Below are 22,560 nucleotides of genomic sequence, written 5' to 3' on the forward strand. Positions count from 1 at the left end.
CACTCCTTCGCCTACATGACTGTGTTGGACAGCAATGGCTGGTGTAGCCTCCTCACTTCCCCAGTGCTTTCCTAATCTACTCCTGCCCTTCTCCCTCTCTCCTCCCAAGATGTTCAGGAGCAACAATGTGGTAGAAGCATTCACAGATCTTGAACTCTTGAATGTAAGAATTGCTGGCCTTCTTCATGCCCTTAAATCCTGCCCACCCCACCTTTCCTCTTGAAGCACTACCACTAGTGAGTTTTTCTGTACTGCTGCAAGTGCAATCAGCTTTGGCAGTCAGAATTTGCCCCTTGCATGACAGTTCTGGGGAACATACTTTAATTTCTTTTTACAGCAGGCTGACTCTGTGTATCAGTTTCCTGTCACATGTTATATTTCTAGCATGATTAACATGTTAATCACACCATAAATGGCAACATGCCACATGTTCGTGGTGCCATAAATTTATGGTGCCATAAAATGACAGATCAGCCACAAAGATATAAATTAAAAAATGTGTAACAACTTTGTGACTGGTTTATTTAGTGCCATAACTTGAATGTGTGGTGTGCCCCTTCATCCCAGTGCCAATTGTCAGCTGATTGTCAGCATTGGAACCCACAACTGGAACCTGGTGGGGGGGCTGCCCATGTCTTGATGATGACAATTGGCTGGTTGTCTGCATCAGGATGAAGACATCTCGGGATCCAGCACTTTAAAGAGTCTTGCCCTGCAGCACCTGATCTTCAAGGCTCCTTAAGGGGCCAGGTCCCAATGAGCGTTAGGGCATGAGCAGCTCTAGGGTCTGACACACAACCCTACCTAATCCTGAGGATTGGGCAGGAGACAGCCTTGGGTCTACACCAGGACCAGTGCTGCCTAGTGTTCAGCTGAGCATCAAGGTCCATCACCTGGCAGTCCTGGGGTTTGGGACAGAGCTGCCTCTTACAAAATTGGCAGGGGCAGCTCTGGGTCCTGAACCTGGCTGCCCCCTGATCTGTCCCTGGAGGTTGCTGGGCATGCAGCAGGGGATGGGGGAACTTCCCAGCTATACATGCCAGTTTAAAGAGGTGCTTGATACAAGCAGTGAGGTAAAGGGGCTCTCCCCCATCCCTAGCTGCTCTTTATATGAGCAAGTGCAGCTGGGGATGAGGGACCTTTTCCTATCCCCTGTTGCTCATGCTCCTTTAAAAAAGGTGCTTGGCACAAGTAATTAAAGGTAGGAGAGCTTCTCCCATTCCCATCCCCACTATTTGCACAAGTTTAAAGAGACACCAACATATTCAGCAGGCAATAGGGAGAGCTCCCCCATCCCCAGCTATGCTTTTCCATTTAAAGAGCTGCCCTGAGGACTTGGGAGCTTTCACATCCCCAGCTGCTTGTGCAGATGCCTATTTAAATCAGTGCTGTGTACTGGGGATGGGGGAGCTCATTCTCAGGTGAACTCTAGGCAGCACCTCAAGCCTAACACCGAGGAGCCTCTTCCTGATGTTGAGCTTATGGTGTCTAGGAAACTTAAAAAAAAATGAGTCAGGCATTCAGCTAAAGCTCCCAGCTGCATGACTGCTTTTTAAAGACCTGGGGCACTGTGAGGGAAAGAAGCTGAGCTCATGGCACCCCAGATCTTTAAAAAATGGGTGTGCAGCTGGGAGGCTCAGCTTCATGCCTGCTGTTTTTACATTTCCAGGTGCCTGCAGAAATGATACCCGTGGAGAGGGAAGCTTCTGACTCCATAGCTGCCACTTCCATGTTCAGGGTGGGGGAGGTTCAGCTAAGGAGTAGGGAGCTTCCTACTCCCCAACTGCAGGTGCCTCCTTTCCCCTATGCTGGCAGCTGACAGTCATACCATTGAGGTTTGAGGAATTCTATGTCCCATTCCCAGAAGTGCAGTATTTGACTGGACCATACTTGATTTCTTTTCACTTTCACATAAGTTGATATTTTTTTCCCATCATTTGGAAGCTTCATGCTTTTGAAACTCCATCCATTTTTGTATAATATATTACTAATAGTCTTTTCTCACACTTATTGTCAAACACTGTCATGGATCTTTATGGTGGTCCCTGTGTCTTATATTACCAATGCTTTACTGTATAGTAACTGTTATGTTTAGATCAGCAAATTAGAACCTGAAATAGATGGATATTGACTTGTTTCTCCTGTATCTGATCTTCAGGAGCTCACATCGTTCTTGTCTCTAGCTAGTTTACTCAGGTATAGATTAATCCTTTTACTGCATTAGAAATTGCTTCAAGAAAACCAAGTTATTCAGTGGCTTTGGAAACAGAAAGCTTCACAGGCTGTTTAGAGTTGTAGAGTCAAAATTAGTCTCTCTTTTCTTTTTTCCATGTTACTTTTCTAGAAGATGGTATTACTAAAGAATTTACTTTAAAATACTTTGAAATTTGTCTTTGTTTTAGTGGAATTCTAATGTTTTAGAATGTTTGCACTGTGGTCTGTTAACCCAGACCATGCAGCAAACCTAAGTGTTGTACTGTTCTAGGGCCAGATTCACAAAAGGACTTAGAAGTTAAGATATCCATGTCCAAGAGACCTATTCATACAGGCAGCTGGTTGCTTAAGTTTTCTGATGAAAACTGATATGGTCAGCTAATGTTCAGCTGCTTTACATCCCCACAGAGGCTTCCCTCTTGGTTGTGTTGAGTCTGTATGCCCAGGTCCTGTACGAATCTATCTGGGATATACAAGTAGATTAAGGCCTCTGGTTGGCACAGTTGAATTGGCAAGCTCAGAGCAAGCTCATCACCACCTAACAACATCAGGGTCATGGGCAACTGTTGCCACCTTAGTCAGTGACAGGGGAGGCTGGGGTCTGCCTGCGGTCAATCTCACCCATGGGGGCTGCAGCGCTTCATCTGGTGCTTCCACTCCCCAGCTGGTGCTTGCAGGGGGAGCACTGGCGCTCCTGCGTGCCCCCACTGCCCATTGCCTAAGTGGGGAACGCTGGCTGTCAGGGTTCACCGGCACTCAGTGGATGCACATGCACCCCCGTGCACTCCCTACGTGTTGCTACTGATCAGGGTCAGCACTCAGAGCCACCTTTTATTCAATAACAGTGATTATCGTGGTGTTATTGATACCTGCCTTCTCCTTAACAGCCTAGGGGGTAGAGAACTTTATCATGAGGTGAGAGACTTGAGTCCTGTGCTCTCCTAAGTCTGAGGTGGTTCAACCCCATAACTTCTACCAGGGTTCGAAATACGGGGGAGGGGCTTAGGAGGCCTGAGCCTCCCCATAAGAGATGAGAGCCCCTGGCCTGCCCCATGCCTTTTGAAGCTGCCACCACCTCAGACCCACCTCAGGCCTGCCTCAGTCCACCCCCTCCCTCCACAAGTGGGAATGTAATTTGAACCCTGACTCCTACCAACCAAGAATGTGACCCTAAACACCCCACTATGGGCTGGCTGAGCTGAGAACGGTGTCTGTCCCTCCAAATCCTGTTTATACATATTCCATTAAATAACTAGTGGACAAAATGCATAAGCAGCATTGAAAGCAGAGACCAGAATCTCAGACTGCCTTCCAGGGCAGTGGTTTCATCACAGAGTCACACTGGTCCTTGCCTTCTGGACCAGCTTCAGCACAATGAACTAGCTTCAGCAGGAGGGGTGGAAGGTGCCACCAGACTAGCCTATAGCAAAGGTACAGAAGCAAGATTCACAAGAGGACTTGGGTTTGAGGATGCCAAGTGGTTCTACACCTTTCATATTAAGCACCCAGTTTCCAGAGAAGAATTCACAAATTTGAATTAGGAGCCTAAATTTCCTGCACTTTTAAATGGGAGATTCAGGTGTCAAGACCTAGAATTCACCAGTGCTCAGCACGTGAGCAGAGGTTTTCTGAAACCAGACAATAAGAAGTGCAAAAGAGAGAAATGTGTCTGAAATCCCTCCTGAAACACTCTCTATTTTCATTGGCGTGAAAAATCATTTATATAAAAGCTTCAGTATAAATACTTATAATATGTCAAATATCTGTGTAACAAGACAGATACTTATTCAATGTCTTGTTGATTTAGTATACCCACAAAAGTAATAATATCTTGGAAAATGTGATTTACAGTTATTTATTAAAGAACAGGCTCATAATACTATACCTTGGGTACCTGATTACTATGCAGTCTGCAATAAAATGTTACAATATATATATTTGCAACAACAGATTAGTCTGTTTTCTTAATATAGATGATATTTTCTGTGCGATTCCCCTCCCCCCCCATTTCTCATTGTCTAAATGTATGTTATATGAATTATATTGTTGTTTATCTTGTGTATTAAATCATCGCATGGGCTCAGCTCAGTGCTTCCTACAAATAAGGTAAATCACACACCCAAGTGCAGTACTTATCAAAATTATTGCTTGGGTTTGGGGAAAGTGTCATTTAGGTTCAACTTTGCTTATGAGCCTGAGAACCACAGAAATCCCCAAATACTGCTAAACTATAGGGGTTTCATTATATAGCAGAAACGGGGCATCTCTGCAAACTTTATACTTGGTAGATATTGGCATCATGATTGTTCTGCGTAGGTCAATTTGCAGGGGGAGCTTGGGTGTTAACTAGGGAAGAAAAACAGGGGCTTGACAAATGAGTGGGCATGTCTACATGTGCAGTTAGGGTAGAGCAATAAACTTTGGCACAGTTCTCTCTGGAGTTTATTGCTCCCGGGTACAATGTTTGCATATGCGCCTAGGACCATGGCACTTGCAGAGGGCCCCATGGGTCAGCTTGCCAGCCCAGGGCTTCTCTTACCTGGCTCAACGTACGGTGGATAGGCTGGTTGAGGCATGAGGATGCTACAGTGTGGGGCTAGCTGGCAGCAGCCCCCGCACTGTAATACCCTTGTGCCTCAGCCAACCCCGTCAGTGTCTACACGTACATTGTGATGGAGTAAATAACTCCGCCATAGGATAGTACGTGTGTCTAGCAGTACTATCCTATGGCAGAATTGATTAGTTTATTTTGTCCTAATAGCACCACACATGTAGACGGTGACATGTTATGGTGGAGCTGATTAGTCATCCCCACAGTAAACATCTTGTGTACATGTTCCCAGTGTGCACTAATGCAGTCTCTGCAACCATAAGTCTTGAAGCAGGACTTGCAAGTGTTTTCTGCCCCTTTTTCAGCTCAGGAGTCAGAATAGTGGCATGCAGGTCTGCTGTGTACACTGTCTATGATTTGCAGGTGGATTCTAGTTCTCCCAATTTCTGCTAAGTTCCTCAACAGAAAGACCATTTACTTTGGTTTTATTCGGGGGTAAGGAAAGCTTAATTTTCACTATGATATCTTATTTCAATGGCAGATAGTTTTGTGCATGAACTTGGTCTTTAAATGACTCTCAGAAGTTTCTGAATTCAAATATATGCTGCCTTTATTTCCCTCTTTAGATTTACTGCAAAAATAACATAAGTATAAAATAGAAATATTTGTCAGCTTACACAAAAATAGCCCTGGAATCAAAAGGCATGTTACATCAGGGCATTTTCATGGATGTACCTTCAAGTAATGGGAAGTTTTTGTTGAAAACAGGAAGAGAAAACACAGCAGTCAGGGTGAAGTCATGGTTCCATTGATATTAGAGCTAGTTTGTATTCAGTTGGGGTCATGATTTTTCCTTCAGGGATATGCAACATAAAAGAAGTTTTATTTGCCAGGAAAAAAAAATGTATTGCATTTCTGATAAAATTAATTGCGTCTTTGAATGCCTCATGAATTTGCATGATTCATAAAATTTAAAACTACTTCTTTCATCCTGCCTAATATGTACATCTAGAGTAAAACATGTTTCAATTAAATTTTTTTACAGCATATCCAAGTTTGATGAACGATGTTGTTTTCTTTATGTCCATGACAACTCTGATGACTTTCAAATCTACTTTTCAACAGAGAGCCAGTGTAGTAGGTGAGTTCAGTTTGACATTAGTAAAACTTAGGAGGTGTATGACTAGGTTATATCGTTCACAGGAATCATGGGAAAATAAGGCTGTAAGGGACCTCCTGAGCTCATCTTGCCCAGCACCCTGCTCAAGGCAGGATTGTCCTTTAACTAAACCATTCTAGCCAGGTGTCTATCCAATCTGCTCTAGAAAATTTCCACAGATGATGCTTCCATAATTTCTCTAGGTATCCTGTTCCAGTGCTTGATCAGCCTTATAGTCAAAAAGTTCTTCCTGATATCCAACCTAAATTTACTTTACTGAAGCTTGAGGCCATTGTTCCTAGTCCTGTCCCATGTAGCCATAGAGGAAAGCCCATCTCTATCTTCTCTATAATTGCCCTTCAGGTATTTGAAGGTTCAGTGGTGGACAAATGATCAAATTTTTGGATAACTAGTAAAAATGAATTTATTCTCCTGTTTCCTTGACTTTTTTCTGATTAAGAAACTGGGCCAAATTTGGAGAAATTCAAGGTGATCTGAGAAAGACTTTCTTTACTCAGCCCATCTTATACTTACTTTTCCAATATTAGGTGGAACATCATTGGACATAATGTACAAGCCATGGTATTTGAAATGAAGTATAAATTTAAAGAGCTCATACTACTTTGGAAGTGGGGTGGGGAATGTTGTATATTTCTACATACTATTTATAATGCATACGTACAATATGCAAAACATTTATTTAACTATGTTTGACTAGTGATTTTGAATCTTCACTTTAAGATGCACTAAATCAGCCTGAGTTTTATGGGTGCTTAGCACTTTCTGAAAATCAGGGCCACAAGGCACTGCAAGGTATGTCAGGTTGAACATCCTAAAATTGAGACGCTGAATATTCCCAGTCACTTTTAAATACCTTGGTTGCCATGTTTCTGTAATTGGTTTAGTCAAAACAATGTCACACTGTGAATTTATCTACCCAGATCTTTTTATTCAGAACTACTGAAAAAGTTGTTTCTAATTTATGATTAAAATTATAAGCATAATCTTGGTTGTATTGCAGCTAAAAACACTTCACAGATAGTTTTTGGAATGTGCATTTTGAACATCTTCCTCAAGAAAACCATCTTATGAATCTGAAGAGAAAAAGTAAATAAAGGAAACAATTCAGAGTATACTGGCAAATACATTGTTTTGTATACGATTCATGGAGGTTGGTTGCTCTCTTTCAGAGGGGTTTTTCTCTTTGCTGACAACGTGATATTTTTCACTTTCAGGTTCTGTGCCTTGGTTAAAGAAATGTTGACAGATGCTGTGGGCAGCAGTTTGGAATTAGAAGGAGAAATTGATGGAGACACTTTGGAGGTAAGTCTAGGTCAGGGATTGGCAAGCTATGTTTCATGGGCCGGATCCAGCCCATGTTGCTGTTGGATCCAGTCTGTGGAACAGGGACTTTGGCAGCAGTCAACAGTGGGAGTTTCCCTGTGACATGCTGTAATGTGACATACTGACTGGGAACTTCACCCATGGTGGTGAGGAGAGAGGGGATGGTGGTGGGTGGGTCCTACTGCTGATTTAGCCTTTAACCTGAGCTGGGTCATTCTGGTCTGCCACTGGACAATGTTGTCAATCCCTGGTCTAGGTCAAAGGTTTATGATTTAAGAAACCTAACACCTTCTCCCCTCCACCCCCTTTTCCATTTTCAACTCGATGAAAAATAAGGCTAAAGAACATCAACATTACCAAAGTGTGGGAATACCCACAACACTCCTCTTTCCTCTTCTCTTCCCCATTAGGGGAATTAGAACTCCACAATAAATCCAGTCGCTGGGTTTCTTTTCTATTTTTTTCTTTCCAATTTACTCTCTTGTGGTTCACCCAAGCCCAGACTCTTGCTGTACTTGCTTATCCCATCAAAGTCCTGGCCAAGATATCCAGTACCTAAGGTTACTAAGTTCTGTTTATGATAATGATAAGGAGCCTCCTGTAGTAGGTGAGGCTTCAAGTAGGAACTGGAGAAGGGAAAGCCCTTCACTGCAGTGCTGTTGTTGTTCGAGATGATACACTAATGGAAAGACATGTTTTCACAGGATTTTGTAAGTGTTGCAGAGAACTCCTTCATTTTGTCAGTCTAAAGTTCATCAGATGTGGGAGTAGTGGTGTTATATCCATACTGGTCGAGGGAATGTGTGAGAAGCAATATCTGGTAATAACTTTTATTGGATCAACTATAAAGTTGAGAGAGATTTTAGACCATCTTTTGGCCGTACAATGCCCTTCCTTGGATCTGGGAAAGAGGTAGACAGCCTTCTTGATGGGCCTAAGTAATAGAGAGAGAGTAAGAAGTCTTCCCTGGAAGCCATGCATGTCATTGTTGATGTTAGGAAAAAGTTAGGCACTAAAGAGAACCTAGCCAAATTGTAGGCCAGATCCTTGGAGGCATTGTCAGAATTCCTAAAATGCTGTCTGATTAAATGGCTGCAGTAAAAAAGATTGTGGTAGTAGGTTTGTAGTATGGATTGCTACACCTTAGAGGGAACATAGCATTCAGTGTGTTTGAACTGTCTCTTAACTATGACTGAACTAGGTGACTTGAGAGCTTTTACATTTCCTAGACCACTTGCTAAGGAACAGACTCCTTCTCTAGATAAAAGCAAAAGCAGTTTAGCAGCAGCAGAGCAGTCTGCTGTGCAGCTGCTGTCTTCGTTATGTGCTGCATGTTATATTGTCATATGATAGCTGTGTAGTTTGGATGTGCTACTGCCAAAGAACTTGGTCAGTTGTGTGCAGCATATAACTGTATAATGTTGTGGATGGTGAAGTGCTGAAACATGGAAAATGAAACTATTTAGACTGTGGTAATTCAAGTACAGATCCAGAGAGCAGGATATGTTGGGATATGATAAATGACAGTCTTCCTTAGCACCTCCATAATGCTTGTCCATTATTTCTGAGCTGAAGAAGGAGGGAATTTCAAGGGCATATTGAAACAACATAGGGAAGACATATCTTAAGGTGGTATCCACTACAACTATTATGAGGTTGGACATATTTAACATTGCAGGAAAATTGGTTCTCATAAGAGAAGTATTAATTATAGCAGTTTTAAAAAAGGAGACTTTTTTTTCAAAATGGTGAATTCACATGAACATGCTGTGAATGGATTTTCCTAGTATGGCATAAACAGCTTTTTGGATTTCAGAAAGAAAAAAGGGAAGTCTGCAGTCTCCTGATGGTTCATCTTTGAAATTCTAATCCATCTTGGGTTTTTTTTAAACTGCCTTTATATAAATACTTCCAAAATGCCCTAAACCAGGGGTTGGCAACCTATGGCCCATAAGTCGTATCCAGATTGTGGAGATATTGTATCAGGCCTGTGGGCCTGGAGCTTTGGTGGCGTTCAGCTGTGGGAGAGTTTCCCTTGCCATGATGGGGAAAAGTGGCAGCAGCAACTGGGTCTAGCCTGGTCATTCCAGCCCACATTTCATAGATTTCATAGACATTAGGGCTGGAAGGGACCTCGGAAGATCATCGAGTCCAGCCCCCCGCCCAAAGGGCAGGACATCAGCTGGGGTCATAGGATCCCAGCAAGATAAGCATCCAGTTTCATCTTGAAGGTGTTCAATGAAGGCGCTTGAACAACCTCCGGCGGCAGGCTGTTCCAGACCTTGGGGGCTCGGACAGTAAAGAAATTCTTCCTTATGTCCAGCCTGAAACGATCTTGTAGTAGTTTGTGACCATTCGTCCTCATCATCCCTTGGGGCGCTCTGGTGAACAAACGTTCCCCCAGATACTGGTGATCACCCCTGATAAACTTGTAGGTGGCCATCAGATCACCCCTGAGCCTGCGCTTTTCCAGGCTAAAGAGCCCCAGGGCTCTCAGCCTGTCATCGTAGGGTCTGCTTCCCTGACCCCTGATCATGCGCGTGGCTCTTCTCTGGACTCTCTCAAGCTTCTCCACATCCTTTTTGAATTGTGGAGCCCAAAACTGGACGCAGTACTCCAGCTGCGGCCTCACTAAGGCCGAGTACAGGGGGAGAATGACGTCCCGGGATTTGCTTGAGAAGCATCTATGGATGCAAGCCAGCGTTTTGGTCGCTTTACTAGCCGCAGCATCGCATTGCAGGCTCATGTTCATCTTGTGGTCAATGATGACCCCCAAGTCTCTTTCTTCCATAGTGCTAACCAACATAGCACTGCCGAGCCTATAAGGATGCTGCGGGTTTTTCTTCCCAAGGTGGAGAACCTTGCATTTATTGGCATTGAACACCATCAGATTTTCATCCGCCCACTTGCTGAGCCTGTCCAGGTCAGCCTGGATCACCCGCCTGTCTTCTGGCGTGGATGCTTTGCCCCAAAGTTTGGTGTCATCGGCGAACTTGGCCAGTCCGCTTCTGACTCCAGTGTCCACATCGTTAATGAAGATGTTGAACAGTATGGGTCCAAGGACAGAGCCCTGGGGGACCCCACTGGTCACAGGACACCACGATGAGTGACTTCCATCAATTACTACCCTCTGGGTCCGACCCCGGAGCCAATTTTCCAGCCAGTGGATCGTGGGGGACCCAAGGCGACAATTGGCCAGTTTCTCCAAGAGACGATCATGGGACACCAGATCAAAGGCTTTTTTGAAGTCAAGATATATGACATCAATCTCATCTCCCTTGTCCAAGTGATAGGTCACCTGGTCGTAGAAGGAAATGAGATTGGTCAAGCAAGACCTACCCGCAACAAACCCGTGCTGGCTATCCCTTAAGATGTTGGCGTCGGCCAGTCCATTAAGGATGGCCTCCTTAATAAACTTTTCTAAGATCTTCCCCGGGATAGAAGTCAGGCTGATGGGCCTATAGTTAGCCGGATCCACTTTCCTCCCTTTCTTGAAGATAGGCACCACGTTGGCCTTCTTCCAGTCTTCGGGCACTACACCAGAGTGCCAAGAGTTTTCAAAGATCCGCGCTAGAGGCTGGGCTATGATGCTCGCCAGCTCCTTGAGTACCCTGGGGTGAAGATTGTCAGGGCCGGCTGACTCGAAGGTATCCAGCTTCTCAAGATGTTCCTTCACAAAGTCAGCATTAATGGAGGGCAGGGGATCACCCTCACCCGGACTTCCCGGCCCTGTAGCAGGCACGGGCGTCCCATGGGGCTGATGAAAGACCGACGCAAAGTACCTATTTAATAGGTTGGCTTTTTCCTGGGCGTCAGTTGTCAGTTGCCCCATCTGGTTCAGCAGGGGTCCAACGTTGCCCCTGCTTTTCCTCCGGCTCCCCACATATCTGAAAAAGGACTTTTTATTGTCCTTGATGCTCAAAGCTAGCTGGAGTTCAGCTGCAGCCTTGGCTTTCCTGGTCTGCTCCCTACAGGACCGGACCAGTGCAGAATAATCCTCCTTGGAGGTGACTCCCATCCTCCATCCTTTGTAGGCCTTTCTTTTTAGCCTCAGGAGGTCTGCTAGGTCCCTGGAGAGCCAGGGGGGCTGCTGTGCCCTCTTGCTGCCTTTCCTCCGCGATGGAATAGACTTAGTTTGTGCATTGAGGATCGCTCCCTTGAGGAGCAACCACTCTTCTTGAACTCCCCTCTCCCTGCGGTCACAGTCCCTTAGGGCCTCACTGACAAGCCTCCTGAGCTTGTCAAAGTCGGCTTTCCTGAAGTCAAGGACTTGCGTGTTGCTGACCGACTTGCCAGCTTTTCGGCAGATGGTGAAGGTGATCAGCTCGTGGTCGCTGTCACCCAGCTTCCCATCGATCACTAGGTCGCCGACTAGGTCCTCCCCAGTAGCCAGCACCAGGTCAAGCAGCGCTTTGCCTCTCGTTGGCCCATAGACTTCTTGAGTCAGGTAGAGGTCATCCACGCACGAGAGGAAGCTCTGCGACCGCTCAGATTTTGCTGAGCGATCCTCCCACGAGATGTCTGGGTAATTGAAGTCACCCATGACAACCATGGTCCTGGAGCAAGCTGCCTCAGCCAGTTCCTGGGCAAACTCCTGGTCTAGCTCAGGACTTTGGGTGGGAGGTCTGTAATAGACTCCCACCATTGTGTCCCCTGTGCCATGTTCCCCACAGATTTTAACCCAGAGGGTCTCCAGCCGTCCACCCTGGTCGCCAATATTGGCTTGCAGGGACGCGTAGCTTTCCTTAACATAGAGAGCTACACCCCCGCCCCTTTTCTCTACACGATCCCTCCTGTACAGGGTATAGCCATCTATCCCCGTGGTCCAGTCATGGGTGGAGTCCCACCAGGTCTCCGTGATCCCTATGACATCGTAATTGTTTGCACTGAGCAGGAGGATGAGCTCCTCCTGCTTATTCCCCAAGCTCCTGGCATTTGTGTACAGGCAGGCAAGCGCCCCCTGGGGGGCTCCTTCCTTGCCCACAGATTTTACCAGGGCTGGGGCGGGCTCCCTTGAGTGCCATGATTCGCTGGCTTTGCAAGATTTGCTCAGCGGGCCAGCAGTGGCGGTCGTGCCCCCGTCCCCCAGCGGGCTTAGTTTAAAGCCCGGTGGAGCAGGTCAGCCAGTCTGGCTGAGAAGAGCCTCCTCCCTAGGGGAGAGAGGTGGAGACCATCTCTTCCCAGCAGCTCGCTGCCTCTCTCGCCAAAGAGCGGGCTGTGGTCATGAAAGCCAAAGCCTTCCTGACGACACCAGCGCCGCAGTCTTTGGTTGACCACATAGATCCTCCTGTCCCTTCTCAGCCCATAGCCTGAGACTGGGAGGATCGACGAGAACACCACCTGTGCCCCCAGACCCTTAAGCCCCGCTCCCAAATCCCTGTAGCGCCTCATGACCTGGCTGGGAGTGCTCCGAGCCGTGTCATTGGTGCCCACATGAATAAGGAGCATGGGATAGCGGTCTGTGGGTTTGAGGAGCTTGGGGATCCTCTCCGCAATGTCCCGGATGCGGGCCCCTGGGAAGTAGCAGACTTGCCGGGCTAAGGGGTCAGGGTGGCAGATTGGCCCCTCCGTCCCCCTCAGGAGGGAGTCTCCCACAACAAACACCTTACGTTTTGTCTTGCCCTAAACCACAGCCTGCCCTAAATCAATATCCAAGTCTTGAATGTATATATGAAGGAAAAGCTCACTGTTTAACTCAGCTCTCATAAAAAAGGTTCTTTCAGTGACTGATGGTAAACATTCAAGTTTGCTTCCTTCATCAGTAGACATTTTGTCTTCAGTGGTTGTTGCCACTGGAATCTCTGCAATGAGATCACAAGAGTGGACAAGATTTCCCAGAGGTATAAACTAGTCTAGCACCGTAGAAGTCAATTAACTTGCATTGACTTTTATAATACCTGAGGTTCTAGCCGAGGATGCTCTGAGAGATGTATACAACTGCTTTGCTTTTGCATTTTAATTTATTTCTAAAGATCATCATATTTTCCTTTGAGAGAAAGGAAAAATCCACATAATGAGATTTCAGAAATGAATTAGCTACCGCTGAACTTAGATGAATTTTGAATACCTTTTAAAATAAGACTTGGAATTGTAATGAGACTATATGCTTTCCTATTAGTACTTCTGTTTCGGATTGGCTGGTCATCTTCCACTTGTTTTTATTTAATCTAAATACTCTTTGTGAACCCTTCATATATCAGTCGCCTTAACTTCTTTTGACTGAGTTATCTCATTGTATTTTGGAGTGTAGATGTAGTCTTGTATTTTTTATTCAGGCAAATGTGTCTGTATACCTCTTAGGAGATGTCACATTTTATAAGGCAAGAAATAAATGATACGTGTTATTGTAAAACTTTTTTAATAATCCTGAATTTACACGGCCAATATACAACTTATACAGTCTGGATGGTGACTTCTGTTTTAACTCTTTGCATGCCAGTATAAATATTTTTCTGCCTCCAGTATGAATATGACTATGATGAGAATGGTGACAAAGTGATACTAGGGAAAGGTACTTATGGAGTAGTTTATGCTGGAAGAGATCTCAGCAATCAAGTCCGAATAGCCATCAAGGAAATACCTGAGAAAGACATCAGGTGAGTCTAATATGATGAATATATTTATATCACTTATAAAAATGCAGTTTGTCAATTTTTTTTCTTATTCTAAAATTTGGTTTCTATATAGTTGTAGTGGGATTCAATGCAATATTGCACTACGCTGCAGCTGAGGTCTGTAAAAAGATAGATTCATTTATTGTATTATAGACAGCTTTAATGTCTTCCTCTTTTCCCAGTAATTATTTATTTATTTAAATAAATAAAGTACCAAGAAGATAGAGTAGGGTCATGGACAAACATATATTTTAAAAAGGAAGGAGGAGCACACATCAGCTTTTATGATTTATCTCAGTGATTCTCAACCAGGGTGTCACAGCAATCTGGGGTGCCTTGAGATCCTTTCAAAGGTACCATAGATTTGAAATAGGAATCCATAGTGTTAAAAACATTCCGGATGCATCCAGATGAACGCGGATGTTTGTTTCCCTGGGGACAAGTAGCAGCAGCACGCCTTGTGCCACTGTGCTTGTCCCCAGGTTACACCCATGCTATGCATGCTCTGGCATGTGGCAGGTTACCCTGGGTGGGGTGGGAGAGGCTGGGACCAGCAACTGGGCTGGCCCCAGCAGCCTTATCTGGGATTCTGGGGGTCTCTGGGGACTGAAACTCTGGCAGGAAGCCTGCCAACAGCTGGAGTGTGGCTCCGGCTGGCCAGGCTCTGGTTTTGGGTGATGTGCTACAGCCATGTGTGCTGCCCCACTTTTTTCAGTGTGGCTTATTTGACCCCAGAGTCAAACCCCTCCCCCCGCACTGTGCTGGAAGTAGCATCATGGGAAACGCCTGCAGGTGTGGTGAGTGGTGCCACGTTTGCAGCCATCTGCAGTGCCACATAATGCTTGTCTGGACGTAGCCTCTTATGTGTTGTGGTCTTTCTGAGCTCGTTGCAACATAAGAATTGCTCTACTATTTTTCTGTAGTCAAAAACAAGTGAAAATTAAGAGCTAGTTATTTCTTAGGGTGCCTTGAGTCTAACAAGGGTGCCCTGAGTCTAAAATGATTGAGAGCCACTGATCTAACTGTTATCTGTGCATGATCCTGGAGTGATACAAGTTAGTTAAATCACACTATTTTGACCCTGAATGACACAAGGTTAAAGTTGGAACAGTTTTGCTACAGTTTTATGGCTACAGAATCATGCAGATGTAATAGTTGTATCATAACACCTTATATCACTACTCTTTGATACCAGTGAAGTTGCTACGTCTGTCTATATCCTAATTTGGTAAAATCTTTTACAGGGATCAGAATTTTGTAATTTATTTTAATAGGAAGTGAAATATTGCTTCCTGAAATAACTTAGCTAGTCAATATTTTATTTTGCATATAGTCATCATATCCTAATTTCTGGGAAAGGGACTATATATGTATGTATGTAAGCCAAACAGAGCTGGAAGGTGTGGGAGAAAAAAAAACAACCCGTCCAAGACCACTGTCCTTGTGAGGAACTCTTGTACTCCACAGCTGTGTCTGTTCTGAGCAGAGCACAAGACATGCCACATTTTGGGCCTTAGTGACAAAGGCTACTTGCAGATGTTAAAAAAACCCAAACAAACCAAAAACAACCCCAAAAAGCCCAACACTTTATTTTGAACTTGGTGCAGGAGTGCATCAAGCCCAGTGCATGCCCAGAAGAGGCAGCATGTTAGTTGGACCCAGTTCACCCAATATCTGTATAGACTGGGCACCTTAGTGGGACTTTTTTTGGCACTTTTATCTAATCAGTGATTGCATCAGCTTTAGATAAAAGTGCCAAAAAGCCCCTCTGAACTGCCCCATCTATACAGATGCTGCAGAGCCAGGTCAAACTAATGGACTGCTTCTTCCAGGAAAGAGCATTTTGTTTTTTTCTAATGTCCACAAGCAGCCAATGTATTAATTGAGGGCTAGAATGAGAAGACTATTATTTGTAATCCGGGTTTTAAAACTAGGTCTCCACCAATATTAGGCTATTACATTTGTTCCTACCCTCGGTTAATCCCCAATTTATTTTTTCTTGATAGATACTCTCAGCCTCTGCATGAAGAGATAGCACTGCATAAATATTTAAAGCACCGAAACATTGTCCAGTACCTTGGATCTGTTTCTGAAGATGGATATATTAAGATCTTTATGGAGCAGGTACCAGGAGGTTCGTATCATTCTTGGCTATGGTGCCTCAGGGATTTAGAAAGCAGCTGCCAGTGAAAGTCAGTAGGAGGTGGGCAGTGAACTCTTTTAAGAGGTGTGGACAGCTCCACCTGTAAGATTTGTACAGTGTAGTTGCTCTTACTGTTGAAGTTTAATTGCATGTGACATTTTTCCATTTGTAAGCAGATTCTATGAATGTGAAGAATAGATTTGAAGTGTACAGTTATCCTAAGAAGTCCTGTTCCAATATTTACACACACAGAATAAGAACCTTATTAAAATTACAAAGTTAAGTAATTTGTCATTTAAAAAAGTAAATTAAAAATTAAGATGACTAAATTAAGGTATGTTACCCCTTTAGCTTGAGCACACAGAAGCAGTCAAGGCAACAATAAAAAGTACATGTGGTTTTATACTAATGCTAGAAGTCTGAAATCAAAGGTGGGGGAACTTGGATGCCCAGCAGTAAATGATGCTAAGACATCATAGGCATCTTTGATACATGGTGGAGTGAGAAACATCATTGGGATGCTGTAATACTTGGATATAAATTATACAGGAATGATAGACCAGGTCAGGGGTTTTCAACCTTTTTGCATCCATTGTACTCCCTGGCGGCTGAGTGGGGTGGGGGGAGTGTGGTGCGCGGCACGCGGCTGGATGCCAAGCGGGAGGGAGGGGCGGGTGGTGAGTGGCTGGACATGGAATGGGAGCAGCTGCCGTGTGCAAGCTTCCCCTGCCCCCTCTCGTATGCTCAAGCAGGCAGTGCCTACACGCCAGCACAGGATGCTGCATGGTGCTCCGTCCCCACCTGCCCACGTGTACTCCCCAGGTCCTTCTCAAGTACCCCTGGCTGGCAACCCCTGGAATATGTCACACTGGTGGGAGGGTGGCACTTTACATCAGAGACTATCAAATCAAATAGAGTAGATTTTTCAGCCAATAAGGGAGGCACACTATAGAATCGCTGTGGATAGAAATTCTGGATTTTAATAGGAAAAAAGTGCACCTGGTAATATTTTATCGACCTCCAAACCTGGACAGCAGTAATGAGCTAGAAATTATAAGGAAGATGAGAGAAGCTGCAACAGCAGAAAACAGAGTAATAATGAGCGACTTAAACTGTCCACAAGTAGTCAGTCTTCAGGATGGAAAGAAATAAACAGTGGGGTCCTCCAGGGATCTTTGTTGGGACCAGTGCTGTTTAACATACTCATAAATGATCTGGGAAAGGGGATGGGTAACAAGGTGGCCAGATTTGAGGATGACATAGTTTATTCAAAGTGGTAGAAACCAAGGTGGACTGTGAGGAACTACAGAAGGATCTGGCACTATTGAGTGAACAGACAACTAAATGGCAGATGGAATTCAGTGTAGATAAGTGTAAAGTGATGCACATGGGTGAAAATAACTCGAACTGTACCTAAACTAGGATGGGCTCTACATTAGCTGTTACCACACAAGGAAGAGATCTGAGAGTCATTATGCACAGTTCACAACTGCTCAGCAGTTGTCAAAAAGGCAAACAAAATGTTTGAGAATATTGAGAAGGGAATTGTAAACAAAACTGAAAATAACATCATGCCCCTTTACAAATCCAGGTGCATCCACACCTTGAATATTGTGCCCAGTTCTGATCCCCATACCTCAAAAAGGATATAGAAGAACTAGGTAAGATGCAAAGAAAGGCAACAGGATGATTAGTAGTATGGATAGGCTTCCATATGAGGAGAGACTAAAGAGGCTCCACCTTTTCAGCTTTGAAGAAATGCTTGAGGGGGGATATTGTAAGGGTTTACAAAATACTAACTGGCAAAGAGAAAGAGAAGTTTCTCTTCCTGCAGTCTCCTCCCTGATATGCTAGCCACCTTCCAACTGTTCAGCAAATGAGAAGGATTTCCTAGAGACTGCAGCTTCTTTAGCCAGGCAATCCTGATTCACCTCCAGAGCAGAGAACATCCTGGCCTTCAAACACAGAGGACCAATAAAAAAAAAAGATGTGATCATCTAATTAAAGACTGTAATAATTTATACATACAAGGGAAACTAATTATGATGACATGAGCAATTAATCATATTAACTATTCATTAAAGGCAAGTCATAGAATTACTTATAAGTAATTCTTGCATTTCCTAGCTTTTGAGTGATTTACTTCATTCCAGTATGTGAAGTCATATTGAGACCCCTATGGATCATCAGCCAGTTGGGAACTTCAGAGCCAGCACACATGTCTGACATTAGAAGTAACAGAGCAGGCTGTCATCATCTGTATGGGGGGTGCTCAACCCCCAGCCCACAGAGCAGATCTATCCCATGGAGCAGTCTCATCTGGCCTGCGGGGCCTCCACACACCTGAAAATTTGGCACTGGAGAAGCAGTGGTAGCATTCTCCTGCTGCCAAAATTTTGGATCTGTGAGGAGCCCTGCATGTCAGATAATATGGCCATGAGTGCAAGATTGCAAGGCCAGGCCAGTGAGGGCCTGGTTCCAGGCATGCAGGGCTGGCCAGTGAGGGCCTGGATCCAGGCATCCAGGCATGCGGGACCTGGTTAGCACAGAGTTCTATCTGGGTGTGCAGGCCTGGCCAACTCAGGGTCTGCTCCAGCTGGCATGGGGCCCCATCTGGACGTGCAGAGCTGAATCCAGCTGGCAAGGTGCCCAATGAAGCCATGAGACCTGGCCTGCAAAACAACCCCATTCCACACCTTCGGCTCATGGGGCCAAATGTTGGGCACTGCTGGGGCTATATTAGTGATTCTCAACCAGGGTGCTGCAGCAGTGTTAGCACTGTTAGGTATGCAAACATGATTCACAAGATAAACTCAGAGATTTATAATAGGAATCCATAGTGTTAAAAGCATTCTAAGCTGTTGTGGTCTTTGAGTTATTTGCAACAGGAAACTTGCGCTATTATTTTTCTATAGTCAAAAAACAAGTGAAAGCTAAGAGTTGGCTTTTTCTGAAGGGTGCCTTGAAGTTGAAAATATGGAGAACTACTGGTCTGGGTAGACTCCTGCACTGTAGGGGGATAGGACATTGGACCAGTAGGTCCAACAGATATTTTCTGACGAGGGACAGGATGATGGGTTTTGCTTCAGACTTTGGAGAATCTACTGTAGTAGGCACAGACTCTTCTTCCAGTATATATCCTGTGGGACCACACTGGTCCTATCCCTTCCAAACTCTTCCAGTCCCAGGCTTTGCCCTTCTTCTGTATCCAGACTCCTAGCCCCAGTACTATTCTTCTTGGCTACTGATTCCTTATCTCCATTCCCCCAGCTTTAATTTCAGTCCCTTTCTTCTTTCCCAAGCACTGTCAGCTCCTCCATTTAGAGCAGAGGGAGATGGTCTCCCTGCTGTCATTTTCAAGCGCCTAGGAGACTTCAGCAGCCAAGAACTACTTTTGTAGGGAAGGGCCTACACAACACAGCATCAGAGTATAACCAATATAACCAACTCCTTGAATTTAGCAGGTAAAATATAAAGACATTTCTCCTGAGCAGGCAACCTCTTTCAAATCCCTACTCTAAGTATGGGAATGCTATTGTTTTCCAAAGGAAAAGTCACCAGAATTTAACATGAACAAAACCATGTATTTTCCCCGACCTCATTATTAAATATGGCTGAACAGCTTTGTTGACTTTTTCTAAAAAATACAGCCTGTGACAGACATAAAGTGTGGGAAATTTAGGCCAAACGGTTAGTTTAGTTATATAAAGTTACAAATGACTAAAAAATGGTGTCTTGTAATGAGAAGTATTGGGCAGCTCGTTACCACTCCACCTATAAACATTCCCAAAGAAGAAAAACAATCTATGTTAAAATGAATGAAATGACTGTAACTTGTGGGTAAAAACTACTACAAAAATGTTGTTGTTCACAATAAATAAGTAAAGAAAAAATGAGGAAAATGAAAATTAAGGTTACATTCTTAAGTCTTGAATTCAAAATTAGAAAATGAGAGTGCTTAAATATATGTTGGAAAGTTCAAGGTGATAATTTTATCTTCATTGCATTACGTTCTCTGGACTCCAGATGCCTTCTGACCCCAATTCTCCTAGCTGCCAACACTTTTATCATGTGTTAAATTCATCTCCTGATACTGTATGTTTTCCAAGCATGGTTCCTCACACACATACTAGAGTACATTCTGTATAGCTGTTAGTGACAAGGTATTGCTAAACTAGCACAGACATTTCTCCACCACTCGCACATCTTAAAAGGGACACCAAGATTTCAGCTCTGTCTGAACACTTCTAGCTCTTCTGAGTTTACATGCTTTGAAAATTCCTTCAGCTAAGTTTGCCAAAACTTAAGACAGTTTGTTGTAAATTCTGCACTTTTTCTGTAAGCAGAAAATGTAGCATAGTTGTATTTTTCATGGACAAGAAATCTGGTCTATTTTAAAAAGGTGAAGTCTGTTTCACTGAACTATCTCCACTGAGTAGGAGGAATCTCAGTCTGAGTGTCTGAAAATACACTCAGTAAAAGCCAGATTTTTTTCTGAACTATTTCTTCCCCTATCTCCAGCAATCCTCAGTGGTGTCAGTTCCATGTTACCAAATCAGAGGGGAGAATGTTTAGGCTGTGTTACTGTCATATGACATCGCCCTCTCTCAACTTACAAATAATTTGCTATATTTAATGTGACCTATCATGACATTCACCCAGTATATTTGCTGCTCTTTAATTAAGGGCCAGATTGGTGGCTGACCCTAATATACAGCCTCCAAGGACCAAAAGCACGTGTCACCCATCAACCCTGACAAGACATTTTCTTCATTTCATAGCATAAGGTGTGCACTTGGTTCTTCCTCTCTGTCCCCAGGTTGTGAAGAAGTGGGGAGGGGAGGGAAAAAAAGGGGAGGGGTATTGGTGAAGTCTTGGTATTGCTGAGCTGATGAAAAACAGAAATAACCAAGTAAAGACTACAATAAATCACTCTGCCCTAGAGGAAATAGAGAGCCCAGGGAAGAATTGAGTTTATTCAGGGGCAGGTACCTACTATATTCCCCTCCCCCTCCTCCCTGCCCCATGTTCAGGAAATTGTCCCTAGGCTTCATCTTGCCCTGTTTGTTACTGCGGTCGTCTGCGAGTTAACCTTGCATCAGTGCTGTCTTGACATATTTTCTTCTTTCCATAACCCAGGAAGCCTTTCTGTTCTCCTGAGATCAAAATGGGGCCCAATGAAAGAACCCACCATAAAATTTTACACCAAGCAGATCCTGGAAGGGCTTAAATATCTCCATGAGAACCAGATTGTGCACAGAGATATAAAGGTAGGTGTGCTTGATGTAGTGTTCTTGTGGGTTTTCAGTACCTCTTGCAAGATAGTTAATTTGGCTATAAAAATAAAGTAGTTCTTTCAGTAGGATGTCATGGAAGGAATCTAAGAAAATATAGAATATCCCTCTGTCCCAGTGAGATGGCTTTGTAAAATTGTAAATAACAGTGATGACAATTCTGGAATCTTGTTGACATGTTGTGTATATTCATATCCACCTTGCCTCATCTTCCCCACCCTCTCCACCTCCCCTTCCCCAGGGAGATAATGTCCTGGTGAACACATACAGCGGTGTGGTAAAAATTTCTGATTTTGGGACTTCTAAACGGCTTGCAGGAATCAATCCATGTACAGAGACATTTACAGGTAAGAGGAACTGAATGGAGTTCTTAGTGCTCTCTCCTTTCTTGTTGGCTGCTATATTCTTATCTGTATTCCTTACCACCCCCAGAGCTTTGTGTCTACAAAGTGAAAAGGATCAGATCTTTTTACCTTGAACAAAAAGAAAAAAAAAGTAAATTTGTGTAGGTTCATGGTGCCCAACCTTACAGCCCCATGGGCCAGATGAGCGGCATATGTTTGGTTCACAGGCTAGATCCCATGTGAGGTCAGTGCATGGGGTCCATCCATGGGTGTGATCCAGTGTGGCAAGCTGACTTTACATGCCAGATCTGGCTGTGCGCCAGACTGACCCCGTGCACCCACATCCGGCCAGGCATGAGAGTGGTTCTTTACCGGCCTGCCCTTGTGCTGGCCCAATCTAGCATGCAGGACCATGTTATCTGACCTGCAGGGGTCCCCACAGGTCCAGAAAATTGACAGGAGGGTAGCCACAATTGATGCCACTGCTTCCCTGCTGCCAAATTTCCAGACCTGTGGGGAGAGCCCTGTGCACCAGGTTTCATAGACATTGGGCCTGGAAGGAACCTCGTAAGATCATCAGGTCCATCCCCCTGCCCAAAGGGCAGGAAGTCAGCTAAGGTCAAAGGATCCCAGCAAGATAAGCATCCAAATGTTTCTTAAACTTTTCCAGAGTAGGTGCTTGCGCCACCTGTGGGGGGAATCTATTCCAGGCCTTGAGGTGTTGGATAGTAAAGAAGTTTTTCCTTATATCCAGCCTAAAATGGTCTTGCAGGAGTTTGTGACTGTTGGATCTTATCATCCCTTGGGGTGCTCTGGTGAACAGGCGTTTCCCCCAGATCCTGATGCACACCCCTTATGTACTTATAGGCTGCTGCCTTCCTTCAGGGGTGACTTGGG

At 44.4% G+C, this 22,560-nt stretch overlaps 1 protein-coding gene across 4 annotated transcripts in view; it reads left to right on the forward strand.

Moving 5' to 3' along the window:
- MAP3K15 (mitogen-activated protein kinase kinase kinase 15) overlaps positions 1 to 22,560 on the forward strand; it is a 164,496-nt gene that overhangs the window by 103,271 nt on the left and 38,665 nt on the right. For all 4 annotated transcript variants that reach the window (XM_059720882.1, XM_059720881.1, XM_059720880.1 and 1 more), the window contains exons 13-18: positions 5,811 to 5,906; positions 7,160 to 7,247; positions 13,731 to 13,864; positions 15,889 to 16,016; positions 21,165 to 21,295; positions 21,561 to 21,666. In XM_059720882.1, coding sequence (XP_059576865.1) covers positions 5,811 to 5,906; positions 7,160 to 7,247; positions 13,731 to 13,864; positions 15,889 to 16,016; positions 21,165 to 21,295; positions 21,561 to 21,666 — 683 coding nt within the window. The remainder of the gene's footprint in view (positions 1 to 5,810; positions 5,907 to 7,159; positions 7,248 to 13,730; positions 13,865 to 15,888; positions 16,017 to 21,164; positions 21,296 to 21,560; positions 21,667 to 22,560) is intronic.

The sequence above is a fragment of the Alligator mississippiensis genome, chromosome 1, assembly GCF_030867095.1.
Source record: "Alligator mississippiensis isolate rAllMis1 chromosome 1, rAllMis1, whole genome shotgun sequence".
In the NCBI taxonomy this organism is placed as follows: Eukaryota; Metazoa; Chordata; order Crocodylia; family Alligatoridae; genus Alligator; species Alligator mississippiensis.